At 40.9% G+C, this 10,515-nt stretch overlaps 1 protein-coding gene across 1 annotated transcript in view; it reads left to right on the plus strand.

Annotated features, from left to right (window-relative positions):
* LOC116401013 (fas apoptotic inhibitory molecule 1-like) overlaps window positions 1-1,338 on the plus strand; it is a 6,265-nt gene extending 4,927 nt beyond the window's left edge. Inside the window, exon 5 of the mRNA XM_031879185.1 lies at window positions 1,010-1,338. Within this exon, the coding sequence (XP_031735045.1) occupies window positions 1,010-1,051 (42 nt within the window). The 3' untranslated portion in view covers window positions 1,052-1,338. The remainder of the gene's footprint in view (window positions 1-1,009) is intronic.
* The last annotated feature ends 9,177 nt before the right edge of the window (window positions 1,339-10,515 follow it).

Consider the following 10,515-nt stretch of genomic DNA (forward strand, 5'->3'; position numbering starts at 1 on the left):
CTCTCTCTTCCTCTCCTCTCTTCTCCCTCCCCTACTCTCCTTGTGTCCTTGTTTATTCCTCTCTCCTCTCCTCTCCTCTCTCCTCTTGTGTTTTCTGTGTTTTATATTTTGGCTGTAAAATGAAGGCGTTTTGAATGTCTGTGTATATTTGAGCAGATGTGGAGTGTTTAGCACTCTGTGCTGCACATCTGTGTGAGCTTCATGACACAATGAGAGTCAGAGCGGTGACTCGCTGCTACTGTCCCCCCGGTGACTCACTCTGCTTTCATGCTGAAATAACCAAACAGCAGCAGAGCTGTCATCATCATCATCATCATCATCATCATCCTCATCATCCTGCTGGACGTCTCGTTACGTAACCTCCCAGATGTGTCCTGACTCCTCCTTCAGCAGGTGACCCTGGTACAGATGTTAGAGGAAGATCGTTAACTCTGAGAACTACAAGAACCAAGATTTACACAATAATACAACATAAAGACATCTGCATAACTGCTCATTCATTACGTGTCTTTCACATATTTCAGAATAAAGATACCACAGTATGAAAGTACTTCATACTTTCATACTGTGGTAGTAAAGTATATTCTGTGCTTTATTAAAAGGGTCTGAAGTCTGCAGAAATAAACCCTGTTATGATTAAATAATAATTACATTTAATTGTTTAATTCTTCACATGAGTTTAAAGCTCTTTAAACGCTCTTTTAAACACGTCCTGAACGTACTTTCTGAATGAAAATACTCCTTTATTAAGAGAACCAGAAGACTTCCTGCTTCAGTAGAACGCAGCAGATCTCAGTAGATCGCAGCAGATCTCAGTAGATCGCAGCAGATCTCAGTAGAACGCAGCAGATCTCAGTAGAACGCAGCAGATCTCAGTAGATCGCAGCAGATCTCAGTAGAACGCAGCAGATCTCAGTAGAACGCAGCAGATCTCAGTAGATTGCAGCAGATCTCAGTAGATTGCAGCAGATCTCAGTAGATCAGAGTAGATCTCGGTAGAATACAGTAGATTAGAGTAGAACAGGTGGAGCTCTTCTCTAATCTGCAGTAACACACACCTCTCTTCCTTTGTGCTTCCTGCTGCTTTTGTCTTATTTTGGCGGTCTGCAGTCAGTGAACGCACCATGTGACCTAGTTTATGCGTGTGTGTTTGTTTGTTCGCCCTCAGGACTCTTGTTTGTGTGACTCATGTTTCTTACGTTGTGGTTATTGAGCAAGGCACTGAGCAGGGGCAGGGTTAGGGGTTCATAATGTTATTGAACAGACTCAGCTGTTGTTAGCTGTTAGCTGTTAGCTGTTGTTACCTGTCACCTGTTGTTGGCTGTTGTCACCTGTTACTTGTCACCTGTTGTTGGCTGTTGTCACCTGTTACTTGTCACCTGTTGTTGGCTGTGGTCACCTGTTACTTGTCACCTGTTGTTGGCTGTTAGCTGTTGTTACCTGTCACCTGTTGTTGGCTGTTGTCACCTGTTGTTACTTGTCACCTGTTGTTAGCTGTTAGCTGTTGTTAGCTGTTAGCTGTTGTTACCTGTTAGCTGTTGTTACCTGTTAGCTGTTGTTACCTGTTAGCTGTTGTTACTTGTCACCTGTTGTTAGCTGTTAGCTGTTGTCACCTGTTGTTACTTGTCACCTGTTGTCACCTGTTGTCACCTGTTGTCACCTGTTGTCAGCTGTTGTCAGCTGTTGTCAGCTGTTGTCAGCTGTTGTTACCTGTTGTTACTTGTTAGCTGTTGTTACTTGTCACCTGTTGTTACTTGTCACCTGTTGTTAGCTGTTAGCTGTTGTTAGCTGTTAGCTGTTGACTGCTCGTATTTTAAAGATTGTGATAAATGAGAACAAAGTTAACAGAAGTCAGATCAATACAGGAATTTAAACAGTAATTGTAAGAGACGAGATTTATCTTACTTTATTTTACTTTACTTTACTTTATTTTAATTTATTTAATTTTAATATTTAATTATAAACTTGCTATATTTTACTTTTTTACTTACATTTTTTTGTACTTTTTCCTTTATTTAAATTTACTTTTTTTTTTAACTAACTTAATTTAATTTAATTTTACTTTGATATATTTTAATTTATTTCATAATTTTATTTTACTTTCTTTTTTAAAACTTTTTATTTAACTTATTTAAATATTTTATCTAACTTTATTGTTGTATTTATTCCTATATTAAATCATATTGTTACTATTGCACGTCTCAGTTTAAATCCCGTAAAACGTGAAAAAACATCTTTTCTACGATGCACTCTTTTTTGTCTCTTTATTTCCTGTTAGCATCATTAGCACGATGTTAGCATCACACAGGTACCTGTGTTATTGTGGCCGATAGCGGCCATTATGTAACAGCTGATTGGGGGGGGTGCTTTATTTAGACGTTATGTAACAGTCAGTCTCTCTGCTCCTCTTGTTCATCACAATCACTCGTTCTCTCTCTTTCACTGCACCAGGTCAAGCATGACTCAGCAAATATCGGGGGAGGGGGGGGGGGTGTGAGCGCGCCCAGTGGAGGCGGCGGCGCTAACATTAGCTGACTCAGACTTTTGGCATCTTTTTATTTAATTAAAGGAGATTTAGTGTTGAATAATAAATATGTTAAAGTCACGTCTATTAGTCCAGAACTCTGGATCGATCACTCTGATTGAACTTTAATAAATTATCTTCATTACTTTAAGATCGTTTTTATCGTCTGACTGATCCCAGTAGGAAGAGAATGATATCATCTTTAGTTAAAGGTCCAGACAGGAAACAGCTGATCCAGTGATGGCTGATCCAGTTTTTACAGATCTGTTAAGAGAGAAGTCAACTACAACTCCCAGGCTGCATTGCAGACAGAACCGTCCAATCACAGAGCTTCTAATTCAAAGTAAACTCTCACTACAACCTTCAGTTTAAACTCTTCTGACCGGCTTTACAGCAACAGAACCGAGGCTCATGGGTAATGTAGTGTTTGAAGCTGATTTCTCAGCGTTGAATAATAAATAATAATTTATTGTATTTTCCTCCTCATAACTGTTTAAACGAAGATAAAATGATCCGTAGTTGATGATTAAAGACATAAATATTAAGGGCTATGATGTAATCTGTTCCAGTCCTTCAGAATAAGAGTAGCTTTAATGGACGGATTACATGTTATTCTGGGATTAAAATTGGAGCAGCTTTAGGATGTTTAAAGGTTTGTTTCACTAATCTTACTCATTTTATTTTACTTTATTTTATTTTACTTCATTTTATTTGATTCATACCTATATGTGATTGTATTGTTGGTAGTACAGAATAGTAATATGATAAATATTTATATTATTCAGACGTGATGTTTTTCTTCACTCGCTGAGGATTCTGGGTAAAGCCTCCGGGTCCCATTAGAGAGAGAAGCTGCTCTGATGTCACTCAATGCAGCGCCGTCGGCTCATCCAGCTCTTTATTTTGGTTCACACAGGAGAAGTCAAGAGTGTTTACTCTTCATCAATGATGATGATGATGCAACATGTTTACCTGATAAAACACCTTTAACGGCTTCATAAAGTGATATTTAATTCATCTTTAAATCTAGAAAATGATACAAAAAATAAAATGTGCTATATATGTATGTATATGTATATGTATGTATATGTATGTGTATATATGTGTATATACAGTGGGTACAGAAAGTATTCAGACCCCTTTAAATTGTTCACTCTTTGTTTCATTGCAGCCATTTGCTAAAATCAAAAAAGTTCATTTTATTTCTCATTAATGTACACTCAGCACCCCATCTTGACAGAAAAAAACAGAAATGTAGAAATTTTTGCAAATTTATTAAAAAAGAAAAACTGAAATATCACATGGTCATAAGTATTCAGACCCTTTGCTGTGACACTCATATTTAACTCACATGCTGTCCATTTCTTCTGATCTTCCTTGAGATGGTTCTACTCCTTCATTGGAGTCCGGCTGTGTTTAATTAAACTGATTGGACTTGATTAGGAAAGGCACACACCTGTCTATATAAGACCTTACAGCTCACAGTGCATGTCAGAGCAAATGAGAATCATGAGGTCGAAGGAACTGCCCAAGGAGCTCAGAGACAGAATTGTGGCAAGGCACAGATCTGGCCAAGGTTACAAAAGAATTTCTGCAGCACTCAAGGTTCCTAAGAGCACAGTGGCCTCCATAATCCTTAAATGGAAGAAGTTTGGGACGACCAGAACTCTTCCTAGACCTGGCCGTCCAGCCAAACTGAGCAATCGTGGAAGAAGAGCCTTGGTGAGAGAGGTAAAGAAGAACCCAAAGATCACTGTGGCTGAGCTCCAGAGATGCAGTAGGGAGATGGGAGAAAGTTCCACAAAGTCAACTATCACTGCAGCCCTCCACCAGTCAGGGCTTTATGGCAGAGTGGCCCGACGGAAGCCTCTCCTCAGTGCAAGACATAAGAAAGCCCGCATAGAGTTTGCCAAAAAACACATGAAGGACTCCCAGACTGTGAGAAATAAGATGCTCTGGTCTGATGAGACCAAGATTGAACTTTTTGGCGTTAATTCTAAGCGGTATGTGTGGAGAAAACCAGGCACTGCTCATCACCTGCCCAATACAATCCCAACAGTGAAACATGGTGGTGGCAGCATCATGCTATGGGGGTGTTTTTCAGCTGCAGGGACAGGACGACTGGTTGCAATTGAAGGAAAGATGAATGCGGCCAAGTACAGAGATATCCTGGAAGAAAACCTCTTCCAGAGTGCTCTGGACCTCAGACTGGGCCGAAGGTTCACCTTCCAACAAGACAATGACCCTAAGCACACAGCTAAAATAACAAAGGAGTGGCTTCGGAACAACTCTGTGACCATTCTTGACTGGCCCAGCCAGAGCCCTGACCTAAACCCAATTGAGCATCTCTGGAGAGACCTGAAAATGGCTGTCCACCAACGTTCACCATCCAACCTGACGGAACTGGAGAGGATCTGCAAGGAAGAATGGCAGAGGATCCCCAAATCCAGGTGTGAAAAACTTGTTACATCATTCCCAAGAAGACTCATGGCTGTACTAGCTCAAAAGGGTGCTTCTACTCAATACTGAGCAAAGGGTCTGAATACTTATGACCATGTGATATTTACGTTTTCCTTTTTTAATACATTTGCAAAAATTTCTACATTTCTGTTTTTTTCTGTCAAGATGGGGTGCTGAGTGTACATTAATGACAAATAAAATGAACTTTTGATTTTAGCAAATGGCTGCAATGAAACAAAGAGTGAAAAATTTAAAGGGGTCTGAATACTTTCCGTACCCACTGTATATTACAATATATATATATATACACATACACACACACACACACACACTTGACTCTAATAATAAAGTAAACAGGAAGTAGAGACTGTGGATGTTTTTGCAGCTGCAGCTGGTCTCCTTTACTACGGAGGAAGCTGTGGTCATTGAACGCACCGCGTCTCCTGTGTGGCTTCCTGTCCTCAACAATGAGCTCTTATTTTATCGTCAGGGGTGATGTCACTTCCTGTTCCGTGGTCTGGTTCTTCAGATCTTCTTCAGCTCCTCCATGTCTGTGTTTTCCAGCAGCAGATGCTCCTACAGCCCCTGAAGGCCTCGTTCACTTATTAATGATTCATTGGCTCGTTAATTAGACTCCATAAGAACACCAACGCCTCATTTCTTCTTCTTCTGGTGTTACATTTACACTCAGCTGTTAGCTGGTCTGAAGCTCTGGGTGCTGGTCTACAGGGACAGTAAGGTCAATGTTCAGACCTGTATCTAGTGATCACTTTTCCCCTCCATTCATTCTTCCTTTAGTCTGTTTGTGATACTTCATTCATAAAGGTCTCCTCTCTCCTTGTCTCCTCTCCTCTTCTTATTTCCTCTCCTGACCGTGTCTTCTCTCTCCTCAACCTCCTCCATTTATCTTCTTCTTTTCTTGTCATGTCTCCTCCTTCCTCTCCTTATTTCCTTCTCTCCTCCACCTCCTCACCTTGTTTGCTGTCCTTTCATGGTCTCCTTGTCTCCTTTCCTCCTCTCTCTCCCCTTTTAACTTCCTGTCCAGCTGGCTGCTTATTCCTGCAGAGTGTAGACAGTGAAAGGTACCGAGTGAAGGAACCAAGGAAGCCACTCTTCACTTAAATCCTCATGAATATGGAGTTTGAGTTTAAAATGTATTCCTCCAAACAGAGCTCAGCTGCTTCTGTTGTGACAGTCGACTGAAGAGGAAACAGCTGATATGATGAAGAGGAGGAGGAGGATTAGGGACAAGGAGAGGAGAAGAGAGGAGGAGGATAGGGAGCAAGGAAACAAGGCGGAGAGGAAAGCTGATCCCTCCGGTCATTCCTCCAACAACAAGGCATTGTGGGAGCTAAATAAGACGTGTGTGTGTGTGTGTGTGTGTGTGTGTGTGTGTGTGTGTGTGTGTGTGTGTTAGTTATTTGGAGTTGTTGAAAGGCATTCTGGGAGATGTAGGAAGTGACAAGTGTCCATGCTTTGAACCTGTGACCTGTTATATTTAATATATTTATATATATTTGATGACACATTGATGTTTTTAAATGGACCCAAAAGACCCCCACGGGGGGCTGTTTTAGAGTGTGCAGCATTCAGCGTGTCGTAGAAAGCATTTTTCATAAAGAAATATGATTATTGCTCCAGACATATTAAATATCGAATTAACTGGAAAAGTCCGAGCAACATCATCATACCAGCCATTGTAAACACTGCAAACACAATTATACATGAACTAATATCATATCTGGAAGATATCTAGAAGATTTGCCACAATTTTGGCCAAAAATCGACGACCTATGCTCACTCTATGGCTCTCTCATCACGGAGCAGGATCGCACATGGCGGATGAACACATGCAGGAGGGGCACGATTCGACCCGGAAACGCACAGCGGCGTCCAAATGACACTCTTTCAAACCGTTCAAAAGCTATGGGTATGCATGCCAACATCAGCCGCAGGTCACGAGAAAAAAAATTGGGTAAAAAAAACTTACGCTTTGGCGATGAAAAACGGATTTATTCGAGCCGATTTTTGCACAGCTCTGCCCGCCATGTTCTGCTTCATGTCTGTGAGTGAGATCAATGCGCTGGCAGAATGAATCACAAAATGGCAGACGATTCTGTGGGGTGGAGCAATCCATGTAGAGAGGGGGGTTCGCCCAGCATTTTGCGATTTTTAGTCAGTAAACAGACCCGGATACGATCAAACGCCCCTGCATGGCTCCCATTGGACTATCCCGCATCTAAAAATGTCTCGCACGAGTAAATCGGCCTTACCAGGGTCACATAGACACACATTATGAGCCATTTATTGTTATGAATGACAGATATGACACATCATAACTGCTCAAAATTATTCAAAATGGTGTCAAACTGATTCATTAGGATTATTGAACACTCTTAGTGATAAGAAAAGTGAATATATAGTTAATATTTAGTTATATAGTATATAAAATTAGTATACAGCAATGCAACAGCTGGTTCCGAAAATCAAAATTTTGATTTTTATGACCATTTATGCTGGCCTGCTTCACTCAATCAAAGTAAAATATGTTGTGGGGACATGTAAAACGTGTTGTTCTATGTCTGTGGCATAGTTTTAGGCTTGCAGCTGCATTATTTAAAAAAAAAAAAATGTTCAATACAAGTGCTTTTTTTCAGGCGAACCTAGAAATTTTTCAATTTGAGCTGTGCCATAAGTGTATCAGTTATTAACCAGTAACATACACACAATATTTACACAATTCAACACATCTCACAAGTGTTACCAGTATTCTAGCATCAAAATTATTAAAATAGACCTTGTAGTTAGAGCTGGGGACTCTCTTGAGTATGGGTATGCAATTTTCGAGCAGAGGGCTAAAAATAGGGCTAGGGTCCTATGAACCTGACCCACTTATTGTGTGAGCACAGCGCCCTCTGCAGGTGGACAGTATATATCACATTTATTTACTCTTTGCTGCTGTTTGAAGCTCATTTTGTCATCTATAAATACAGTAAAACATTAGGAATAAATTAAATTAAAATGATTTCTATAAGTGTGGTTTACCCTCCTAAAGACATGTCTGATCTTCTTCTGTGGTTTACCCTCCTAAAGACACGTCTGATCTTCTGTGGTTTACCCTCCTAAAGACACGCCTGTTCTTCTTCTGTGGTTTACCCTCCTAAAGACACGTCTGTTCTTCTGTGGTTTACCCTCCTAAAGACACGTCTGATCTTCTGTGGTTTACCCTCCTAAAGACACGTCTGTTCTTCTTCTGTGGTTTACCCTCCTAAAGACACGTCTGATCTTCTTCTGTGGTTTACCCTCCTAAAGACACGTCTGATCTTCTTCTGTGGTTTACCCTCCTAAAGACACCTCTGTTCTTCTTCTGTGGTTTACCCTCCTAAAGACACGTCTGATCTTCTGTGGTTTACCCTCCTAAAGACACGTCTGATCTTCTGTGGTTTACCCTCCTAAAGACACGTCTGTTCTTCTTCTGTGGTTTACCCTCCTAAAGACACGTCTGTTCTTCTTCTGTGGTTTACCCTCCTAAAGACACGTCTGTTCTTCTGTGGTTTGCGCTCCTAAAGACACGTCTGTTCTTCTTCTGTGGTTTATGCTCCTAAAGACACGTCTGTTCTTCTTCTGTGGTTTATGCTCCTAAAGACACGTCTGTTCTTCTTCTGTGGTTTACGCTCCTAAAGACATGTTTGTTCTTCTTCTGTGGTTTACTCTCCTAAAGACACGTTTGTTCTTCTTCTGTGGTTTACGCTCCTAAAGACACGTCTTATTTATCTCAAAACTATAGAACTATAATAAATACATTTTAAATAAATGTATTTTGTAGAAATCTTTCCTCACATGTTTATTTAATTAGTTACTGGTTTGTGTTGAATACCTCCACAGTACCAGTCCTTATTAGAGTGACCGTAGAGGTCCCTGAAGGCATCATTTAATACATAGAAGTGATGCTGGAGGCTCACCAGCAGGGGGCAGCAGAGAGAGGCCGGCACTTCCTGCTATGAGAGGAATGCTGGAATGTTGTGTGTGTGTGTGTGTGTGTGTGTGTGTGTGAGAGATCAAAACATATCAGTTGTGTTAGTGTTGTGGCAATGTTGCCCAGTTGATCAACTTGCCTGCAGCCATTAATCTCACTTATTACACACACACACACAATGCACTGTGGATGGTGGGAACCAATTAGCTTCCTCTGATCCCTGTTGACACACGCACACACACACACACACTCGGGACTCTTCAGAGCCTCTGAATAATGAATGTCTCTGTAATGATGTCTCTAGTATGTGTGTGTGTGTACTTCTGCCCCCCCCCCCACCCCCACACACACACACACACACACACACACACACACACACACTTCCTGTGAGACATTTCAATTGATCCTCTAATCTCCAACATCTCTGCTGAGGTTTGACTGTGTGTGTGTGTGTGTGAATTTATTTAATTGTTCCTAAAGATGTTCGCGACTGTTGAAAAGTGTGTAATCAGCAGTTTTATTGATCCTCTTCTTTCCTTCAATAGAAACAAAAACTATTTAATTCAGACACCAGACGAGCATCTGGTTCCTATTGTAGCGTGTGTGTGTGTGTGTGTGTGTGTGTGAGGGGGGGGTCTAGTATTTGCATATCATAGCCTCTCTTGGGGTTTTTGGATATCAGCTCTCTTCTTTCTTCTTCCTCCGACTTAAAGGTGTGTGTGTGTATCTCTGTGTGTGTGTGTGTTGTGATGTTCACTTGTTTTTATAGATTCATATATTCATAATGAGCTGACCTCATCTGTGCTTCAGCAGAGAAACAATAGAAGAAGAAACCTCATGAACATTTGAACTACAATTATTAGTTTTAATATTCTTTAGATTATATTTGAGTGTTTATTTTACTTTATTTTATTGTAATTATTTTAAACATATTTTTAATTTTCTTTGTTTTTTATTAACTTGATATTTCATTTTATTTCATACTTTTTTATCTCCCTCACTCATAAATATTAATATCTCCTTCTGCACATGCTCAGTTGCTCAGTTGCTCATCCATCAAGCGCCAAGTCAGCCGTGAGAGCTGGTCACCATGGCAACGGGGTGGGGCCTGCTCGTTACCTTTCCTTGTTCCCTTCTCCCTTCCTTTCCTTTCTCTTTAACACTTTCATTTCCTCTCCTTTTTCCTTTCTTTTCCTTCTCCTGTTCTTTCCTCTATCCTCTCCCTCCTTGTCTCCTCTCCCTCCTTGTCTCCTCTCCCCTTGTCTCCTCTCCCTCTTTGTCTCCTCTCCCTCTTTGTCTCCTCTCCCTCCTTGTCTCCTCTCCCTCTTTGTCTCCTCTCCTCCTTTGTCACAGTCTCACCTGTGAGTCTGATCCGTGTGTTTTAAAGGTTGATCAATAAGTTTAGTTGAGCTCTGTTCTGATTGGTTCCTCTCTTCTTCTCTCCTCATGTCCTGCTGCTCCTCACCTGTCGTCTCCTCACAGGTAAGAACAGCTCCTCCTCTGATCTCTTAAAGAGACGGTAACACTGTGGTCCATCTTTGTCTAAAACGTGGGA

The sequence above is a fragment of the Anarrhichthys ocellatus genome, unplaced genomic scaffold, assembly GCF_004355925.1.
Source record: "Anarrhichthys ocellatus isolate YVR2014 unplaced genomic scaffold, GSC_Weel_1.0 scaffold233, whole genome shotgun sequence".
NCBI lineage: Eukaryota > Metazoa > Chordata > Actinopteri > Perciformes > Anarhichadidae > Anarrhichthys > Anarrhichthys ocellatus.